The sequence below is a fragment of the Meleagris gallopavo genome, chromosome 1 (assembly GCF_000146605.3).
Source record: "Meleagris gallopavo isolate NT-WF06-2002-E0010 breed Aviagen turkey brand Nicholas breeding stock chromosome 1, Turkey_5.1, whole genome shotgun sequence".
NCBI lineage: Eukaryota > Metazoa > Chordata > Aves > Galliformes > Phasianidae > Meleagris > Meleagris gallopavo.
In genome coordinates this window covers 84,490,931-84,514,016 of record NC_015011.2, presented here as the reverse complement: position 1 = coordinate 84,514,016, position 23,086 = coordinate 84,490,931, and the positions used below count along the sequence as shown (strand labels likewise).

The following is a 23,086-nucleotide window of genomic DNA, read 5'->3' as shown; positions in this document are numbered from 1 at the left end:
CGCGTTCTGTGTCCGCGGTCAAGGTGTGTGTCGGGTGGGAATATTGCAAATCGCGAGCTTAAAAAATAAAATCGCCCGTTCTGCCGGGTGCGTAGCCAAAAGGAAAGCTCACAGCGGTCGGTGGAGCAGAGGGCTTGGAAGGGAGGGAGCTTAGGGCGCTTCTGGCTGCGTGAAGGAATGCACCGAAGGACGAGAGAGCGTGCGTTCGGCGCGTCTGCCCCGGAGATGAAAACGATGCCCGCACCAGTCATGGAACGCGAACATCTCGCCCGCTGCACGGCGAGGGCGGTCTGGGAGATGGGCGCCCTGGAGTCACACGGCGAGTTCTGCCCAAGAAGTATACGCCTGGTGTCCAAAAGCTGAAAGCGTGAATTACGCGCGTCATGTGGTCCCTCCAGAGGGACTTTACAGTAGCGAAATCTGAAGCGACAAGAGCTCTCACTTACTTCATGTGAGCTTTTAGACAGGAACTTCCCCAAAAGTCCTGGAAATCAAAGACACGCTTCAGTAGATTATTCTGCAGATATATTCGCTGTTCTCAAAACATGAGACGATGACTAAAAACTGAGAACACTTCGATATTTCTGGTGGTGCAGAGTAGATTTAAAATAGCACCGTCTGTGCATGTCTTTCCCCACGTACTGCACTTGTTTCCAGTAAAATGAGGCAACGATGTTTCACTTCAAGAACTTTAAGTCTAAAGCATTGTCTTCAACTCACATCATCCTCCTATTCTTCCACATTATTATTATCTTTATAATTGTGTACGTCACGCTATGCAATCGGTTTTAAAAATATTTTACTTCCTCTACTTACTGCTCATCTGAGCCTTTGTTTTCTGTAGAGATTTCTCTTAATCGGCGTATTACTAAGCAGATTACAAAAAAAAACAAAACCTACTTTTAAGATCAATAATCTTTTTTTGTCTTCCTTTTGAAGCCACTTTATAGTACTCATTCAGAGTTTTTTTCTTGTATGTTTAAAATCAGCACTGAGTACTCATTAGTTACAATATTTAGTAATTTTATTGCTGCAGAGCCCGGGGATTCCCCTAGAGAGTCTGGGACAGAACAAGAGGAAATGATTTCAAATGAAAAGAGGGAAGATTTAGACTGCACATAAGGAGGAAGTGTTTTACAGTGAGGGTGATGAGGCACTGCCACAGGTTGCCCAAAGAGGTGGTCCTCAAATGTCCCCCCGTCCCTGGGGACATTTGAGATCAGGTTGTACAGGGCTCTGAGCAACCACATCTAGCTGTTGGTGTCCCTGTTCATTGCAGGGGAGTTGGACAAGATAGCCTTAAAGGGTTCCTTCCAAATCAAATTGCTCTATTCTATGAAAATCTTGAGAGGTATTGTGTAGAGTTATATGGAGATGACCACTTAGTCTAGTTCAACATTGTATTTCTCTTGTTTTTGACTTCTGGTATGTGTTGGTTTTTCTACAGCTCTGGCACTGTTACAAATGGAGGGCCTAATTCTGACTTCTTTATTGATATGGACAAGCCTGATAAAGCCATTGGGATTGTGGATGGGAGACTGAAAAGTCAAACTCTAAAAACTGTCTGAAGGCAAACAAACGTAAAAGATGAGAGGGCTTGTAGGGCAGAATGAATCATGGTGCACTTAGTGTATATTTAGTTTTTAACATGGCAATAGCGAGTTCAATTTGACAGTATCCAACTAATAAATGGTTTGCTGGATGAGAGAAGTAAATAATGCCCAAGCACCTTGTTTTTAAAGCAGATGAATAGCTGTTCCCTTATTTGCATAAAAATAATGGATAGTATATGTTTTCTGTCAGTGGAAGCGAGGAAATGCTTGTGAATGTTGCAAGTGATTTCCAGTGGCATGATACAGAGACTAAAATGTGAGCTAGAGAACAGTGCATTCCAAGCAGGCAAGCATTTTTAAATGTATGCTTATGATACCATTAAAAACATTATTTGATGACTTTTGCTCTCGTGTCAATACTGGATGTGCTGTTAAAAGTCTGTAATAAACATGGGAAATGCAGAAGATAACACTGTGGACATAATACTGAAATCAGAACCATGATTTATTGTGGGTTTCCCTCACTACTTTGTCATTTCTCTTCAAAGCTGTTTCTACCTTTCACTTGAAAGGAGCTCTTTGAATTCTGAGTAAATAGAAAACATCTCAAGCTCAGATTACTCAAATGTTTTGATAACTTTACAGGAATTTAAATGTGATTAGAAATTGTCAAGGTAATTATTAAAGATATCTTTATGTGCTGTCATTTAAACTGTCCTCAGTACTGAGATTTGTAATTAATTCCTTTAATGTCTGTTGGGCTGACACAATATAGATCTGGTTTTTTTTACAAATTATGTTCTTGGGGCATGCTCCTGTTCCCCTTGAAGTTAACAGGAGTATGAGTAAGTCACTGCTCTGTTGGGAGAACAGCAACTGCCTGGCTTTAATGTCCAAAGTAAACATTTTTTTTTGAAGAAGTTAAAGCAGTTACTAGTATATTTTTTTCTTCTGTAGAAAATAATTGTGTTTCAAAAGCACTATTAATAAAAAAAAACTTTGAAATACGCTTAATCTTATCAAACCATACATTTTTTATTTATGTGACAAAGTGGATTAAAAGTGTAATCCATTAATAATGGATTGTGCATCATAACAATGAGGTTTTGTTAAACTAAAATATCATTTTCTGTTCCCAACAGATGTTTAAAATAGTTCTTTTGGAAACAAATTCCTAGCAGTAATAGTAAAGAACGCTGCTGAATAGAGCACTGCTCAACACACCTGCTAATTTAATCCACTGTTAATATCAAGTAGGTAGGCTTTAGTCTTGCATGGAAGTTAACATCATGTTAATGAAACTGTATTTGCTGTTTTGGCTCAGCATTCAGAGGTACTCAGCAAAACAGGAGCCTTGCCTTGCTTGTAACTGCCCTTGAGCCACAAGCAACCATCACAGCCTTGTATTTTGCTATGTCTGGTTCTGCTAGCTTAGATGGACACTCTAGGTTAATAGTGTAAAAGCTATTATAACTGTAGATGTCCTTGTTCATTGCATTGGAGTTGGACTAGATGACCTTTAATGGTCCTTTACATCTCAAACTATTCTATAATACTAATTCATAAGATGCCAGCATGAAAGGTCTCTATTTGTACTCATTGCAACATTTTTTCACACAAGGATTAAACACCAGTATAACCTATCTTACCAGTTACAACACTGCTGAATGACTTGTCAGTGAATTCCCTGAGATTTGGGTCACATTTTTATGACAACTGGGAATTCCACAATTCATTTCCTGCCCTCTTAGGCATCTGAATACCTTTAAGCACCTGTAAGTATGAGTCAAAGCAGATGAGTGCTGTCTTTCCGGTGACTTTGCTTGATTAAGGGACAAGCTTTGGTAGAAGAACAGTCATATATGTCAAGAATTAAATTTCTTTGCTCAGTATCAGCACATGAGGATAACCAATAGCAATGTCCGTCCAAATCAGATGGATTGTTTGTGGTAGAGAGTGTCTTTAGGTTGCAAGGTATTTCAAATACAGTGTACAACAGCAGAAGTAGAAGTAGACCTGAGCTAAAAACCATCAGTGGCTGATGCTGGCTAAGAAGGAAGTTTGCTGACCTGAATTTCAGCACTTATTCGCAGATTTAGTTGTCTCAAATCAAAGCAAGTAAGACAAAATTTTTTTGAATGAGCGAATAAATAAATAATCAAACAAACCTAACAAATTGCTGTGGAAGAATAGCTGGAATCCGTTTCCAGTATTTCTTCTCTGCAAAAATGATCCTACTCAAAACAATCAGCAAATGGCTGACGGTATTGTTATTATAGCCATCAGCATAGCAATTAGGCTTCTGAAACAAACTTATTTTCCTATTACTCATGTCCAATGCATCTGTTTTTACATAATTTAGCTAAAGGACCAGTACTGTACAAACATTCATTAAAATGACATTACACTTACATTATATTCAGAATATCCACTATGCCTTCAGCTGAGACAAAGTTTTTGTAAAACATGAGTGGGAGGTGGGAGGAAGTCGTTTGAAGAATAGAGGTGGTTATTGTATTTAAAAGTTTGTGATTTTCCTCAAGAAAAAGAAAAAGAAAAAAAAATAAGAAAAGAAAAATACCAGATTAAAAGCAGCTCAAATGCACAAGTAATGCAAGAGCCGAAGTGGCATGATGTGTTAACCGAGAAGCGCATAAATAACAAAATTAATCCAGTTGTTCAAGTTACAGCAAGTTGATATATAGTCAACACTGGCCGCCTTCTTGTCTTCTACAAAGTCTTGCAATTGTCTTTTCTTTAATCTTTTTAAAACCTATTTGTGACAGTGTCACAATTCAGCCTGGTTCAGCCTGGTTCCACAAGGGGGCAAAGGGACCCACGGATCCATGCCCCAGGAAGGAGGGGGAAGGGGGAGAAAAGGAAAAGGTAGGGAGATGGGCCTAGACAAGGAAAACAGCAGCAACGAGCTATGGAAAAAACTTAGTTTACTAAACTTAGTAATATGAGACAGTACAATATAATACAGTAATTCCAATAATTAAGCAGTGAGGAGTGTATGTCTCAGAGGAGCTCAGGCAAGGTCTGGCTCTTGGGCACAGGAGCCCAAGGCTGTTCATGATGGAGTGCAGTGGGACTGGTCTTGTTGTCAGCCTCACCTGGAAACATCTTCCTATCTTTTCCATCGCTGTCCGTCATGGCTAAGACTTGGACAAAGCCAGTTCTCACAAGATTAACTCTGCAATAACAGTGCTACCAAATCTGGTCCTCTGTTGTCTGATTCTGCCTGTGCTGCCAGTACAAGTGCAGACAGCATTCTGGCAAAACAGCAGAGCAGACTAGAGGCCTTACTGGCCAGCATCCTCCTTTTATCTCTGCTTGGGATTATCTGATATCAGATGAGCTGGTGCAGGAGTGAGTTTTGGTACAGCATTGGGAGTGCCAAAACAGATTCTGGAGTGTGGGATAATGCAAAACAAGGCTCTGAAGCCATCAGTAGGTGAGTTCTTTCTCAAAGAGAGCCTTTGTTGTGATGCTGTCATGAAACAATCCAGCAGAGGGACGATGCCAGCACCAAAAGATCTTTATTGTGTCACTGTATTCGAAATTAATTTCAGCTTCCTTTTTACTTTTGTTTTGGCCCAAACCTCCAAATCCTTACTTGGATCACTGAATTGTGTATGAGTCATGTAATTTTAAAAATCTGTTTGATCAAATCTAATCAAAATACTGATGGTGAACAATTTTTCATCTGAGATTCTTACACCAATTAAGCCTCAAATCGTAACAGCTTAGTAAGGTAGAGACTCAGATAGTTTTCACTTTTGTTCTGCTTTTCATTTGAGGAATTCAGATGCTTGGGAGAGTATTAGGTGCTTGGCAGCATGGGTCACTAGAGAAGATGCTGGAGCTGAGAGAGATGAGATGTTTACTCAGATCTACTTAAAAAAACAATGGTGAGTTAAGGACAAAACTCAGAATTCCTGAGTCACCATCCTCTACTCCATGGGTGCCCAACCTTTTGGGTTGCCTGGACTGCATTTAGTGAGTAGAAATTGTCTTGGGCCACAAAAACATAGGTGTCCTCAAAAGCAATACCTCCTACTTATTTCCATGGAAATGACAACAGATACAAAGAGCACAGTAACACTATTTGTTAGAGCAAATTCTCAGCTACAAAACTCTATTTTTCAACATAATCACTACCATTAACTATGCATTTTCACCAGAATGAAAAAGCCTGCGTACCACTCTCATAACAATCCAGCCCACTGTCACCACTTCTGAAACACACCACCCTCTGCCTCACTGTGCTCACATTTACTGTTTGGTATCAATAACAATTAAGAAAGTGTCACTGAATGTCAATGGGTGCAATTTTTTTCTGCATGGAGGAATTCAGTGACACACTTTTGCTTCATGCACACATCTGTCACACAGCAACAAAATGTAAGGGAATACTGGTGTGAATGTTCCACCTCTACTGCCATATCACCAGCATCTGCCTCTGATGTTGTGGGTCAACATAATCAGGAGGGATTACTTTCAGAGCAGCCCTTGCAAAATATACTTCATTATATATGCATATATATATTGCAAAATATATATCATTATATATATAAGTAACAAAACATTTTAATTTTAAATATTTATCTTAAAACATTAAAAGAGAGAGAGAGAGAGAGAGAGGAACAAAAACATAAAGTTAGTAAGATGATTGACCTTGTTTTTGTGAAATTAACCCATCAAGTTGGTGCAATGGCAGCAGTTACAATCCTTAGTGAGCTCTCAAGGTGTTTGTTTGAGATATTTTTGATGAAATTTTACTTTTCCTGTACTTCATCCTTTACAATAATTGTTCAAAATATATGTACTGCCAAAAGGTGATGACATGAATAAGGAGGGATTTTGAAGCGAAGGATATTTTTCTTTGCTAAGATAGGGATTATAAAAGTTTGGTTATGTTCAGTACCTGGGAAAGAATAAACACAAGTATTACTACAGGTTGGAGGCTGACCTGTTGCAGAGAAGCTCTGCAGAGCTGAGGGTCCTAGTGCAGTAACAGGTTGGAAATGAGCCAGAAGTGCCCTGGTGGCCAAGAAGGCCAATGGGATCCTAGAGTGTGTCCAGCAGGTCAAGGGAGGTGATCCTCCCTCTCTACTCTGCGCTGGTCAGGCCTCACCTGGAGTACTGTATCCAGTTCTGAGCTCTCTGGTACAAAAAGGATGGGGATCTCCTGGGAAGAGTCCAGCAGAGGGCCATGAAGAGGTAAAGGAGCACCTCTCTTATGAGGAAAGGACGAGTGAACTGGATCTGTTCAGCCCTGAGAAAAGAAGACTCAGAGGAGATCTTATTAATGTTTATAAACATCTTCAGTGTGGGAGTCAAAGGGATGTGGTCAACCTCTTTTCAGCAGTCAGGTGCAGAAGTTCCGTACCAATATGCAAAGGGACTTCTTCACAGTGAGGGTAACAGAGCATGGAATGGGCTGCCCAGGGAGGTTGAGAATTCTCCTTCTCTGGAGATATTCAAGGCCCACCTGGAGACCTACCTGTGCAGCCTGCTGTAGGGGGCCTGCTTTGCAAGGGTGGTTGGGCTTGATGATCTCTAGAGGTCCCTTCCAACCCCTAAAATTCCATGATTCTGTGATCCTGTGAAAAAGAGATGATCAGATTTTGAGTCGAATATCTAATTGGAACTCTATACATTCCATTTGAAAAATGGTCTTGCAAATGTTAATCAGTTTTTTTTTTCTTTGCAATCTTGATACCCCAAGCTGTGAGATATGGTTGAGATGCCCAAAGGATGGGATGCCATCCAGAGAAACCTATATAGGCTTGAGCACTGGGCTGCGGAGAACCTCATGAGGTTCACCAAAACCAAATGCAGGGTCTTGCACTTGGGTCACTACCCCCCACTACCAGTATAATCTGGGGGATATAAGGATACTGTATCCTGGGCTGCTTCCAAAGCCACATGACCTGCAAGTTGAGGGAAGTGATCCTGCCCATCTATTCTGTGCTGCTGAGACCTCACCTTGAGTACTGCATCCAGATATGGTGTCCTCAGAGACATGGACCTGTTGGAGCATGTCCAGAGGAGGGCCACAAAAATGACCAATGGGATGGAATACCTCCACTGTGAGGACATACTGATGGAGCTGGGGCTGCTCAGCCTGGAGAAGAGAAGGCTGCGAGGTGACCTGATAGCGGCCTTTCAGTATCTAAAGGGCGGTTGTAAGAAAGAAGAGGGCAGAATCTTTAGCAGGGTCTGTGGTGGTAGGAAAAGGGGAAATGGTTTCAGACTAGAGGAGGGGAGATTTAGATTGATATAAGGAAAAAGTTTTTTACAGTGAGGGTGGTGAGGCACTGGAACAGGATGACCAGAGAGGCAGTGGAAGCCCCGTCCTTTGAGACATTTGAGGTGAGACTGGATGGGGCTTTGAGCAACCTGATCTGGCTGTGGATGTCCCTGTTCATTTCAGAGGAGTTGGACTGGATGACCTTTAAAGGTCACTTACAACTCTATGGATTCTATGATTCTATTCTCAAATTCCTTTATCAAAGCAGAAACTGCATAGTCTTCACTGCCTGGAAGGTGGCCAACTGCAAGCAGTGCTGGGCCTGCTCTACCCTAAACTAAAGACACTGTTTTTATACATTGCATAAGGCGTTATTTGTAAATGTTACATTTACAAATATTAAGATTGTGAAGTAACGCTGGTAGTCAAGCCAGAGAAATGGCGACTGCCCTTAGAAGTTTGTGTGCTTGTGTTTAGTTCCCAAACTTTAGGAAGGGAAGAAAAGTGAAGGAAGTCATTCAGTGCAGTTTCATACATCAGAACATGTTGTGGATGTTCTGCTTTGCATTATAAAAATGAAAACGACAGGAGAAATGGAAAGAAAATTGATATGCTTAACAAACAGTTTGGAAGTGAAGAAGTGTAAGAAGAGAAATGAATGTTTTACAGTTCATTCTGACCAGTAGACCACTGCCATACCCGTAGGGAAATACTCTAGTCCCATCTCATCTCCTCATAATTCTCAGCTATGTTTGATAAAGAAAACAATACACAAGGACATGATGATAACAGAAGCAAGTTCCAAGTGTAGAAATCTGAAATGGAAAATAAGAGAACAAAAGAGGAAAGGTTAACTTAGAAAAAAAAAAGATATTTTTAAAGGGCTAATTATTGCCACTTTTTCTCAATGTGTTTCAGCATATTGCTTTATAAATAGTACAATCAATACATATTTGATAGTATATAATTTTATAGAGATGGAAAAATAAGTGATTGGGGCAAATCCTTGGTCAGTCTGAGTCTTCACTTGATCAACCTAAGGAGAGATCAAGAGTTTTTCCAGGTCTACTTGTGACTTGGAAAAAAAGAAAGGGAAGGGAAGGGCAGGGGAAGGGCAGGGCAGGGAAGATAAGGGAAGGGAAGGAGAGGGGAGGGAAGGGGAGGGGAGGGAAACTTACAATGAAAATCAGTTACCTGTAGGTCTCTGTGTGGAAGAAGGACTTGAAGCCTTTTGTGCCTACACAGGTCTTACTTCTACCAAAGGAAATAAGTTACCTCTTCCTTAGAAGCAATTTTTTTCCCTTATTGTTTCAAGTGAACTAAATAACCTGGATCAAGGTTTGAAGACTGATGAATTGGTGTTGAATAGTGGAGGTATATTGGCTGCACCACACTGCAGAGCTCAGCTCTTTCAAAATACTCCTTCACAGAGAGATGCAACAAAATAAGAACTGAAAAGGAGGAATTAAAATAGATGTAATACTGGATTCCCACTGCTTTGCAATTCTAGCATGCTGAATCCTGAATATCCCAAACCTTTACAGTTTCCCTGTGCGATGGGTATTGCATTAAACCATCCTTATCAGTTTCTCCCTCTAGTCTTGTTATTAGAATCAGACATCTCATCCTGCATGCCTTTTAACATGAATAACTTTCATTCATTAACTTGGAGGAGAGGGTCAGCAGGAAATCAATGATGCTTTTTTATCTAGCCATATGTGGAACCATTTACACTGACTACATTCCAGCATTGCAATTTCTTCTCTGCAACCTTTATTGCAGTGTGTCTGCCCCTGCTTATGCAGCATCAGCATTTGCAGATTAGAAAGAGCAATTCCAGAGTAAACAAAAGCAGTTGCTTCTTCAGAGTCTGCCAGCTGCCCAGGGAAGGGATAAGTCTGCCCCAGAGGGCTAGAGTGCCACGTGTCCATCACAAATGCCTTAGAGCCTTGCTGTTGAACAGTTAGGTTAATGGCAAAACACCTTTGATTTCCTAGTCTTTAACTGGATATCTGTGCCAAGTCTAACTTTGTCGTATTTTTTTTAATGCTTGAAGATTAAAAAGCTTTTAAGACACCAGACTGTATTGTAGGACATCTTAGGGGGAAAATACTGGAATATCCCTCGTATATGCAGTACTGGTTCCTTAGAAAGTAATCTTAGCCCTCAGGAGGAAGAATACAATGATTACAAATGGTGAAAATAGTTTTTTATTATTAAATCAATAGAAATGTGCCAACAGATTTGAAAGAGAAGAGGTATAGGAAGTGGAGGGTGGGAATCAGCCATGTAGGAGTGATTATTATTATATAATATTTTGTGCCAGAACGACAACAAAAATGTCTGAAGTGACTGGACTCCCTTTAAATAGATTTTTGCTATTCCAAAATAAGGGAAAGCTCCTGCTACAGGGAGTTTACAGATTAAATACACAGGATGAGAAAAGGATGGCTGAGGGGAAAAGAAATACGTTATTCTTGTTTTATAGATGGGGCAATGAGGCACTGTGAAATTGACATGATTCTCTGGAGAAATAACTATTTAAACTTAAATGACCCTACAGCCTGCATTTTTGTATATGTCAAAAATCACAGAAAAGATGTTCTATAAAGTTTTATGGAACAGTTTATCCTTTAAAAAGAAGAAAATTGTAGGATCCGTCTAGATTAAACAAAAAAAAAAAAAAAAACCATAAACCATTGTCAATCTATTGCAACAAATATTTCATAGTAAATAAAAATGTCCCCAGATTAAAGTATTGCCAATAAATATTGTTTTTCAGGATTAACGTAAAAGAAAAATGTGGGAAAAATCAAATCAAACTTGAAGACACTTTTGATTTTCAGAAATTAAAGCAGGAGATGTATTTTGAGAAAAGTTACCTTTTCATTTTCTTCTGGAAACTGAAGATGACTTTGGGGTGGAAATTTATGACAACGAGTATATTGGCAGAAGATGAAAGAGCAGGCTGTTAAGTTAGAGACTCTGTTGAGTTGTGCCATAGAAGATAATGCCAGTTACTGGTGCATCCCTATTAGATAGGCTAACTGAAACAGCAGCCCCTTGTGTTTACCATGGCTAAAATAATCAATGTGATTGTAGAAGTGGCACTACAGGGGCTTTTTTCATCCAGAATGCTGACAGTTTCCGGTAATTATGGATAACGAATAAACAATTCTATTTAGTAGTGCTCTGCAGCTCAACAGCTGGAAAACAGTTGTTGGCTACCTCAGGATCAGGCTCCAAAAGAGGTGGCACATTGTAGATTCAAGGTTCCATTCACTTTTTCTCAGTATGTGCTAAAAGATTCTTTGTGAGGGACTGCAGTCGAAAGAATTCAAACCTTCCTGGAACTAATGTTCTGAAAAATTGCACTTAGAAACAAGGCACAGAGTCTACCAATCCTGCTAAGGGTAGATTTATCAAGAACTCTCTGCTTTTCCTGCTCGCATTCAAACTAACTATTTTAGTCCGTGACATTTTTCAGAGGGCAGTTTATTCCCCTGATTCTATTACCCAGATTTCAGACATTTTCAGACTTACAGCTCTCCCTATTCTCCCTTTGTCATACAGTCTCTGTTGTTTCATCTTCACAAGATGTTCCTCTTGCATCTCATTATCTCTGCTGCTGTTCTCTGCTGTCTCAGTTCACATATGCACTTATCTCTTGGTTGTCCCTGCACTTTTAAATCATTTGTCTTAGTACACAGGCAGATAGAAATGATTTAAAAGTGCAGGAAGAACCAAGAGTTATTTGTCTGTGTTTCTATCTGCCCACAGGTGCGCCTACCTCTGGCTCCCACAATATATGTGAACTACTTAACTCTGATTGCCACCATACTGACTAGATGGCAAGCTCAGCAGCATGGTACTCTCCTGTTCCTTGGAAAATCAACTTTGGTCTTGCTGCTTCCAGAATAACTTGTGGACCATTGGTTGATTTTCTTTTTTGCTTGTTTTTTTTTTCAATTCACTCTATGCCAAAGATGCTACGTAGTCATTACAATAAGCAGACTTATTATGGCTTTATATAATTATATTGATAGATAATGACATACACAATATAGTGGTCATGCCACTTATTCACCAACAAAATTGTATATCCAAGACATGGACCAAGATATGGAGATTCATTTCTACAAGGATAAAGATGTTTACAATTATAAGATGCAAAGTGAAGATCCATTTGATCTTCAGACTACACTTTTTCAGACAGTTGTGAAATCTATTTAAACAAAAAAGGCACGTCAGCAAATGGGTGCGTTAATCACAGTCCTTCTAGACCTTGCACACTTACCTCCTCTTCAGGAATAAATTTTTGAGCATTGACGTTTCCTCACATGAATAAAGGTAAAAAATATATATTAAAAAAAAAAAAAGAACTTGGAAAAGAATAAATACAGTGACAGGTATTTTTATGTGATAGATGAGATGGGAAATTAGAATTTACTTTACTGAAACAGGGCAGTGGTGTACAAAATTTCAGCTTTCCAAGAATTGAGGTAGGGTTTTAGTGAAACATAAATGGTAGTAATTACTGAAGTTAATACTGCTGTTAAGTGAAAGAGTTTCCACTTTCTTTTGAATCACTGCAACTAGTCTTTGCATATATTGTGGGCTCTCTTTTGCAAATCACTGTGGAGAGGGATGAGCCACTTGAAAAGCAAAATCCACTAGCAAGGCAACTAGAAGGATTTGAGTCTTCAGTCGAGGTCACGCTGAATTAATGTTGCATTTTTAGATGTTACTTGATGACATTGAGGATGCCACATCCACGCCATTATTCTAATGTATGAACCAAATTCTGAGATCTTGAGAGGTTCTTAGAGATGGCATCTATCTCACTCAAATCTGAGTATCTCTCAAAATTAAAAAAAAAAAAAGGATAATGATACTTAGGCACATCTTCTGTGAAGTGCTCATCATACACAGCCTTAACAGCACTTTTAGAAAGGATGACACTACCACTGTCTATTTTTTTCAGATTAGGAAGTTCAGGCAGCAGAGACAGTCCTCTTGCCTAAATCATCCAGTAGGTATGCAAAAGACTGGGGAGCAGCTGCAGTGCCCCATGAATCTTAATACTGCCCTATAATATTTACTATCTAATTTCTTCCTTTTGATGTTGCTGTAGTTGAGAGAAACTCTCCAAATAGGCCATATCTCTGAGGAACTTTAAGAAGTCTGAATCATGGACAATGTAAGTTCATAATGGTAAAGTCCTATTTAATGAATTTCATTGCTTTCTATGAGAAAGCTACCCACCTAGCTGACTAAGTGAATCCCGTTGCTGTATCTATTTGGATTTTCACAAAGCTTTCAATACTATTTCTCACTGTATTTTTCTGGACAAATGTCCAGCTAGACAAAAACTAGTGGGGCTAGTTTTGAGCCTTAATTAAGGCTCAAAATGTTACAGTAAATGAAGTTACTTCTGGCTTGTAACCAGTCATGAGTGGGGTTCTGCAGAGCTCTATTTTAAGGCCAGTTGTCTTTAATGTTCTCATCAATTACTTGGATACAGGACTTGAAGCTATACTAAGTGTGTTTGTAGATGACATTAGATATGGAGTACCCGTTGACTCCCTTGTGGGCATAGAGGTCTTGCGGAGAGATCTTGACAAATTAGTGGGCTGGGTGATCACCCACCACATTAAACTGAAAAAGAACAAATGCTGGATTCTGCACCTGGGTTAAAGCAACACTGAATGGAAGATGAATGGCTGGAGAGAAGCCTGGAGAAAGGAATTGTAGAATCATAAGATGGCTTGGGATGTAAGGGACCTTAAAGAACATCTAGTTCTAATCCCCCTGACATGGGCAGGGTTGCCATCTACCCCATCAGGCTGCCCAGGGCTCCATCCAACCTGTCCTTGAATGCCTTCAGGGATGGGACACATTTGTTGCTTCTGGACAACCTGCTCCAGTGCTTCATCAATCTAACAACTAACTAATGTCCTTTCTTTTCATTTAAAGACATTCCTGCATGTCCTATCACTATCACTGTGTAAAATGTTGGCTTTCGTCCTTCTAATAAACTCCCTTTAGGTACTGGAAGGCAACAATGAGGTCTCCTTAGAGCTTTCTCTTCTCCAAGCTCAACAAGCCCAGCTCTCTCAACCTTTCTCCATAGCAGAGGTTCTTCAGCCCTTTGATTCATCTTCATGGCACTCCTCTGGACCTGCTCAGACTGCTCCATGTCTTCCATGTGCTGGGGACCCCAGACCAGAATGCAGTATTTCAGATGGAAACTGAAGAGGGCAGAATAGAGGTGGAAAATAACCTCTGCGGGTTCTGGTTGACAGCAAGTCGAATGTGAAGTATTATGCCATGGCAGCCCAAAGGACCAACCATACCATGGCTAGCTCTGTCACTGGGTGGGGGAAGGAGTTGTCCTGCTCTGCTCTGTGCTGTGAGTCCTCACCTGGAACATTGGGTGCAGGTTTGGACAATACAATATAAGGACATAAAATATGAGAGAATTGAAGAGAGGGCTACAAAGATGATGAAGGGTTTAGAGAGCAAGATAAAGGAGAAGGGACTGACATCACTTGGTTTGTTCAGCTCAGAGCAGAGGGAGGCAGAGAAGAGAACTCATGGCTGTCTGCAGCTCCTCACAGGGAGGGTTGATGAATCTTGGAGTGTTTTGGATGGTTGATGCTGTTCACAGATGAAGGTTTGTAGGAATTGGCTCTAGTTTTTTTGGAGGAATACCACCTTCCCCATGCAGAGCAGTTGCTGTAACTGATGACTCCTACTGCTTGAACACATGGAATACAGCAGCAGTGAGAACACTTGAATGTATATATATGTATACATGGGAAAGCATAGATTGGAACTCATGTTGGAAATTTTTCCCCTTCTGACTGACTTAATAAATAGATTATGATAGAGTTTAATACGAAGTTGTGACTTTTACTTGTTATTAACTTATCTATAACAAAGCTTTCCTAGGTCATCAAAAGGCAGAAATAATTTTGCATAAATTACTGCACCCGAAGAATTATTTATGCACCTATTTAAGTACATCATGTTTGTCTTAAAAAAGAGAGAACCATCTTAATAGCTAACTCAAGGCAATAAATTTTTGGAAGAGTATTTATTATGTCTTCATTGTCTTTGAGCCTGGATGCAGCTAACACAAGCTGTAAAAATTATTCATGAAATTTTATAACTACATGATGAACCTGCTCTGAACTTCTATAGTTACATTGCTTTTGATACTCTAATTGAGTTAGAGTAGCCATCGCTGTGGTAGACACACAATTATGCAACAGGATAGCTTTCCTTTTGCCATATTCCTAATTAGGAATCATTAGGCTTGATCCCATTTCCATCTTCTGTGCTTTTAATTTCTAATTGTCCAAATAGTGTCCCCTTACTTTAAAGAGATGTCCTTTTGGCAGTACTATCTGCGGGCTACAAACCATTTCTCATGGACTTTTTTTTTTCCATAGGTTACTTGGCATACCTCTGATACTTCAGAAGTTATGGTAGTATTTTGCTGTTTTTTAACCAAGTAAAATTCTTTGTAGCAATGTCTTAATTAAGGCTCAAAAAATTTCATCGAGTATTCATTTCAGTACCATTTCTGGCTTCATTTTTTCCCTAATTTTCCTATGCTAGCACCATCTATTGGAAAAAAATAAAAAGAAAATAGATGAAACTACAAGCAAAGCAAAGGACTTATATGAGTATTTGACCTAGTAACAAAGTATAATCTCTATTTTCTGAGACTGAAACTTTATTTGAACTCTCCAATAATGCTAAATCCACGGTTATCAAACTGTTCTGCAATACCGTAGGAGTGAATAAGGCAACTATTTTTTTGAGATATTGCTTGTAATTACTGGAAGAGGTAGGATATTAGTCACAACATTCAGAAGATTTATAGTTTGTTTGCTGATGCATTGAAAAGTAAGTGCAGATCACCGAGGTTCTCTGTTACGAGGTCTATGAATCCATAATGTATTATTCTTCATGTACTTCAAGTCTGCATTTAGTTGGTGTAGAGACAGAGTAAGGAGGAGTACACTTAAAAACACAAGACTTGCTTCCTATAGCAATCATCTTCACCCTATCTGAGAAATCAAAGAGAAGCCTCTTGTTATTTTAATACTTGATTGGTATCTTGTTCTAAAAAATTGGATATATATTAATTAAATGGAAACTTCCAGAAACTCTCTTGCTCAGCTCTTGTGCATTTACCATGGAGCTCCTGTGGAAATTTTAGAAGATTGGTAAACATGATATTGAATTATGTAATAGGTTCAAATACAGGTATCAGATGAGCATATTCAAATTATTTTACTTTTGCTAGTATTTTCATATATTTTTCATAAATAATGCTTCTTAAATCTAGTGCACAGATCAGATCTATTGCACTTGCACATGTTTCTGAAGTTGAAGAAGAAAAAGATAGCACTAGTAGCACTAGCTTGATAGGTATACTTTTTTTTTTTGTTAGGCCCAAATATCTTTTTGTCATTTATTCTACCTGTATTGATATAGAGATGTGTATTTAGAAATAAAAAAATTGTAAATTGCTTGTCAACATAAGGAGAAAGAAAATATCTGTAGTATCTTTTAAGCTGGGTTCAGGTGAACTTGGTTATCAGAACACATCATTTAATATTCTAGATTACAGACCTTATCCTAATAGTACATCAGCTTTGCTCTAGTACATTTTTCATTCCCTGAAATTTTAAACTAGTCATATTACTTATTATTTATTTTATTTTTATTTTATTATTTTTGTATTTATATTATTTGTTTTATTACCTATTTAGTCATAATTGAAAGAAAATGTTTCCTGTGCATCTTCTTTCTTCATCTCCAAATTAGCTCCTGATTTCCTTTGCTTGTATCGTATGGCTCACGTTCTGCAGAAAATGAATTAACATATAGACATGTTTGTTACCTTCTTTGTAGGTAACCATGATGTGATTAGGTAACAGAATTCTTAAGTTAGAGTCTGTCTAGGTGAGTTGACTGTCAACATTTTTTAAATTGTCATTAATGTTCATAATGTGTTGATATTTTATGGTGTGCCAGTGATTTGTGTCACATTTATTTTCCAATTATTATTTAATAAACTATTAAAACAAAAGTAACAGAAAGTAACATGAATGAATAATCCAGATGCTTCTGACATATCTGAAAATTTAATAAACCCTCACCAAAGCGGCATTCTCATAAAATGATAGGAAATCATTGGGCATGTCAGAAAACAAGCCAAATTGATTATTTCCCATTTAAAAAATATTCACAATTATATATGCTTTTATAAAAACTCTTCTGATAATGTCGATCTTATGTAAATCCTGATGCACAAAGAAAAGTGGCGGCTTTTGGTACTAGGCAGATCTTTTTGAGGACAATGGCGTGGTGTGTGCAGAACAATCATGAGATCAGTTCCCCCTAACATGAGTTCATGAAAGGCAGGTACTGCTTGACCAATCTCATCTCATTCTCACCTCATTCTATGACCAGGTGACCTGCCTGGTGAATGAGGTGAAGTCTGTAGATATAGCCTGCCTAGACTTCAGTAAAGCCTTTGACTGTCTTTCATAGTATTCTCCCAGGGAAACTGGCAGCTCATGCCTTAAGAAGTATACTCTTTGCTGGGAAAAGAACTGACTGGAGGACTGTGCCCAGAGAGTGGTGGTGAAGAGTTATATCCAGGTGTTAGCCAGTCACGAGTGGTGTACTCCAGGAGTCTATATTGGGGCAGGTCCTGTTTAATATCTTTATTGACAATCTGGATGAGGGGATTGAGTGCACCTTCAGTAAATCTGCAGATGACATCAAGTTGGCAGGAAGTGATCTGCCTGGGAGTAGGAAGGCCCTGCAGAGGAATATGGATAGACTGGATCAATGAGCTGAGGCCAATTGTATGCACTTCAAAAAGACCAAGTGCTAGATTCTTCCTTGTGTTCTCAACAACCACATGCAGCACTCCAGGCTTGGGGCAGAGTGGCTGGAAAGCTGCACATTGGAAAAAGAGAAAGACTGAGGCCCTGGAATGTGTCCAGAGAAGGGCAACAGATCTGGTGAAGGGTCTGGAGCACAAGTCTTACGGGGAGCTGCTGAGGGAACTGGGATTGTTTAGTCTGAAGAAGAGGAGGTTCAGAAGAGACCTTATAGCTCTTTACAGTGACCTGGAAGGAGGTTGTGGTGAGGTGAGGGTCAGCTTCTTCTCCCAGGTAGCTACTAATAGCACAAGAGGCAATGGCCATAAGTTGTGCCAGAGGAGGTTCAGGTTGGATTTGAGGAAAGAGTGGTGAAATATTGGTACTCTGCCAGGGAGGTAGTGTAGTCACTGACCCTTGAAGTGCTCAAGAACCATGTTGATGTGACACTGAGGGACACAGTTGTGGGCATGATGGTGATGGGCTGATGGTTGGACTAGATGATCTTAGAAGTCTTTCCAACCTTAATAATTCTATGATTCTATCATTATTGAAGAAGTCATCCAGAAGAGATCATAAGAGCCTTTGCTAATGTAATATCAAAGATGGAGTTCAGCTTCTCAGCTACAGACATATAGATGATCAGAAGAACTGAGAGTCAGCCCACAGCTGAAGTTTCTCAGATCATAGTAGTGAGATTCATTCAGAAGATCAGTTACATCACTGAAGAAGAAAATAGATGTTTTCATTATTAACATGTATTTTTGAGAATCACATACACTTTCTTTGTCCCTGTATTTGTTGCCCTCCCATTTTTTCTTGCAATATCTTTCTTTAAATAATTTGAAAACAGTTACATTTGTGCTCATTTTAGGTTTAAAATTATTCCAAAGGTGGTTGCTCACATGCTTGCAGTAGATTTTTTTGTTTTCCGGACCTTTTAGGGCTCAGATTGCAATGACAGTATTGTTTTTTCTTACACTGTCATGGACAAATGTGTGAAAATATCTAGATAGCTGGTTTCCATCAAAACTAATGGAGAGCATCTACCTCAAGTACCTTTAAAAATCTATGTCCTCAATTCACTTTGGGTAGAAAATTTTTTTTTCCTAATTAATTATGGAATAGCACAGCAGCTTACAGTTATGTTTTAGGAACAGTAATAACACTATCTGCGACCAGTGTTACTAGTCTTATATCTAAAACCTTTTATGCTTTATGTTATTACTACTTTATCAATCTGGAGAAGAGCTGGGGAGACCAAATAGCAGCTTTAGAATTGCAAATGTGATGAAGAAGGTGGAGCCAGTTTCCTACAGTGATGCATTGGGAAAGGACAAGAGGCAGAGGATAGAAGACTGAACAAATCCATTGAGACTGGGTAGAAGGAAAAAGCTTTTCCCTGTGAGGAAAGTGAGGCAGTGCAATAGGCTACTCAACAAGTCTGTGCTGTTTCTAACCTTAAAGGTTTTCAAGACCTGACTGGACAAAGCTCTGAGCAACCTGACCTGCCCTCATTAGAGATCCTGCTTTTGTCTTCCTGGGATCCCTTCCAGCTGAATTTTTATATGGTCCTATGACCCTATCATTTTAATCACCACAATTTTAAAATAAAATACTAGATCAGATTAAAATGGCTATTCAATTCAGGTTGCAGATCAATTTTTCTAACCTAACGATTCTATATGAACTACAGAATCAAGCACATTCTTCATACTGTGACTTTCATTATACTTCCGAATCACTGTAGTGATGTCATATCTAATGGCTTCCAGGTGCTTAAATATATTTGCTGGAAAGGCAGGTTGATTATGTTTTCACTGTCTGCCTGTTGTGAAAAAGAGCTTGGCAATGTCTTTGTAAACCATAAGAGAAGGAAGCCTAGGATTGCTTGGGTTTTACGTGTTAATAAGTTCTTCAGTTTATGACAACCAGCAAATCTTTTTTGAAAAGCAGAACTTACCTAATCTAGTTTTCCAAATGAGATTTCTAATACCACAGATGCATTATTCTGCAACATTTTTTTTTCCATATCATTTTTTCTATAAATCACATATTGTGGAAAAAGCCAGATATGCCTTTATTCCATAATATATAACAATGCCTATTTATATTATACCTTGAAAAATAATCTACTTCAGTCTTTCAGTCCAAGGTATTCCCACAAAATGTGCTTGTTTTTGCTTTGGATTAAAATAAAGGGAGGGAGAGAGAGAAGCTACAGCTCCTAGATATTTTTTTAAAGACTCTGATTTCAACAGCTGCAGAAAGTAATTATTATAAAGGCTCCAGTCCCAATTGTTTTTGAGTTGATGTTGTAGCCATACTGTAGCAGATACTCAGCAGATGCAGACTGAAGCACACAACTTAAAACATATGGCAAGATAAAATCTGAAAGCTATGCTAGCTAGCTACCATAAAGATTTTGTGAGGGAAAAGAACCTTAAATCAACATAGACTTTTAAGGAAGGACAGCAAAAACATTACAGGATAGAAATGATGATACCTTTTTTTCACTTCCAAATCTGTAGTTGAAGTCAATGGAAAATGGAGTTGCTGTGTTTCATTCTAATTGAGGGAAGTTAACAATTTTTTCAAGACTTCCAAATAATGTGCATTTAATCTCAAAGCTCAATTATTACAAATTCTATTATTTCAAAGTCTTTCATGATGGTAGCATGCATCACTGTCATGGCGATATTCCAAAGAAGGCAGAATAAAACTTCATATTGTAGTAAAAAGAAAATACATTTCTACTTAAATGGATCTTATTATCTGAGTCAACCACTGAGAAAATGTTGGCCTTTTTTTAGGTGATTTCCACTTGAAACATGCTGTAAATAGCATAGCACCTGTGTTTTTCTTTGATGGACATGCCTAGTTCTACGAGTAATTTCTATAGTAAACACATTGCTGAAACGTAATCATCATTCATTCCATTTTAATCACTTCAGCACAGAAAAAATTATGTGCATCTTAGAAGGCTTGTGAAAAGTTATATTTTATGCACAACATATATTTTAATGTTAATGGATATCATGCCTTAAAACTGAGACCATTCATTCCTCACATATGCATATATATATGTATATATATATATATATATACACATAAGTATATATCCCCAGTGACCACAGATACATATTAAATACACATAGAGACAGTAACACTCTGCTCTCTATACTTGCCTGCCTACTGTCTTGGCTTTCCGTTGCCAGCTACTCAATACTGTGTTCTGCTAAACATCATCACTACCCTGGTCTCCCATCTTCTATATTCCATCCTTCCAACACTCATCTTCTGTCAAAAAATTCCCCAATGTGCAATTGATGTCATATTGAGGCGTGTCTAACAGTAGCAGTGGACAGAACAGAAACACCATAAGGTGTATAGGACACCTTAAACTATTCTAAAAGAATAAACATTCTCTTCTATATATTTTGCTGACTGAATTTCTTGCTTCCATAAAATATTGATGTATGTATAGTAAGTGCTGAGAAAATGGGTGCTCCTGTCTATCACATACTATTTTTTTTTTTGTTTCAATCTTGTTTGTATATCACACTTGTGATTGTAGATCTGTGAGGGTTGCTTGGTGCGCAGCTTGCAGTGACATCTTCCTTTTCATCTGAGCCTTTAGAATCATGCTGTCTGGTTAATGTTAGCAGCACATGAATAAGAAAGATCTGATAATGTACTGTCCTTGTCTGTATATACTGAGTCTCTAAACACATCTCCTCTTTACTGCACCAATTCTTACGGAAAAAAATATTTAGCTCTCCATTGGTTTGCTAACTGTTATGCTTTTCAGAAATTCACCCTCCATAGCTAACACAGTATGGCTGTATATATCTCAAACACGAGTTCAGATCTTCAGAGATGAGAAACAGCATGCATCATGACCAGCAGATATTTCATATTGGCAAAGAATAATTTTATGTCAGATTGGAAGCTGCTAGGTGCTATGAATGGCAACAATATCTCCAGCTACCTCTTCCTTAGCAGAAAATATAAAATAAAATGGGAAATGCATACACAACGTGTCAGAAATACTTACAACATTCAGGGAGTGCATGTAATTGAAGTGAAAGGCACAGCACACCTGCTGTTCAATTGAGAGATATACCACAAGATAACAATACTACAGCAGAGTGTGATAGCATGGGAAAAGCTTTTGCTTCAAAATATTGTAGTCTTTATTGCTTACTCTGTAACCCCTTCATGCACCTTCATGACAGGGAGTGGAATTTGACTGAAGCATTACATGATCTTTGACATACATGAAAAACCTGTTTTTTTTGGAAAAAGTCCTAGAATTTGGACAAATAACTCAGAATCACCCTGATTCTGTTAAGACTTTATATTTTTTCCTGCCCTGAGCAGAAAATATGAAAACATGCACTTTAAAAAATTCCATGACAAAGTACAAAGAAATGGTCTTTGAAAATATGAGTAGAAAAACAAGTCAGGACTCTGAATTATTCTTAACTGAGACAGGATTTTAGGTTCAGCATGCGTATGTGCATGCATTGTCATTATTAACATTATTATTGTAACTGTTATTTTTTTAAGGTTACTAATAGATTTACTACTTTAGATATATTTGTCAAGGTTTCTTATTTCATAGAATCATGGGGTTTTTCAAGGGTTGAAAAAGACCTCTAAGATCAAGACCAGCTTTCCATCTACCACCAGTACTGCCTACTAAACCTTGTCTCTCAGCATCACATTCATATGATTCTTGAACACCTCCATGTATGGTGTCTCCACCACCTCCCTGGGCAGCCTGTGCCAATGCCTCACCACTCTCTGAGACGACATTTTTCCTAATATCAAAAATATTTGTTAAGTATTTAATCACTCTCAGTTTAATGTGAGGAAAAAGCCTTGATAGAGATCAAAAAGCAGTTAGGGGAAGAGGAAATGAATATACACATTTTTCTTCATGGTTTCACCCAGGTTTCCTCATCAGAGGAAAGAGGCCACAGATGTAACGTTCAGTTCAAACTGTCACAGAAGTCTGGATCAAGTATTTCATGAAACTGAAATGCGTCCTACATAGAGTGTTTGCTGTGGTTGAGAGTTTACTGCATGGGCAGAGAGCTGAATCCAAGCAGTTCCTATTTTTCATTGCCTGTAATTTGCATCTGTCTGTGAATCTCAGATGGAAGCCCATAAGTTTCTGAATTGTGCATGTCCATGCTCTTTTTGCAATTCTGCTTTGGTGTAGCTGCAGTATTAAAGAATGTACTTTGGAGGAAGAATTGGAACCCCATCCTCTACACATGTCATATACATATATGGAGCTGGTTCAGTCTGTTGAAATGTAGATTCTCACTGGCTGCAGTGGATGCTTGATTCAG

General features: G+C 38.6%; 1 protein-coding gene across 1 annotated transcript in view; it reads right to left on the bottom strand.

The window, feature by feature from the left end:
* The window catches only part of ALCAM (activated leukocyte cell adhesion molecule), a 123,171-nt gene extending 118,462 nt beyond the window's left edge, over positions 1-4,709 (bottom strand). The window contains exons 1-2 of the mRNA XM_031555160.1: positions 4,670-4,709; positions 113-484 (exon numbers count right to left, since the gene is read on the bottom strand). Of these exons, the coding sequence (XP_031411020.1) occupies positions 113-484; positions 4,670-4,709 (412 nt within the window). The remainder of the gene's footprint in view (positions 1-112; positions 485-4,669) is intronic.
* Positions 4,710-23,086: the final 18,377 nt, after the last annotated feature.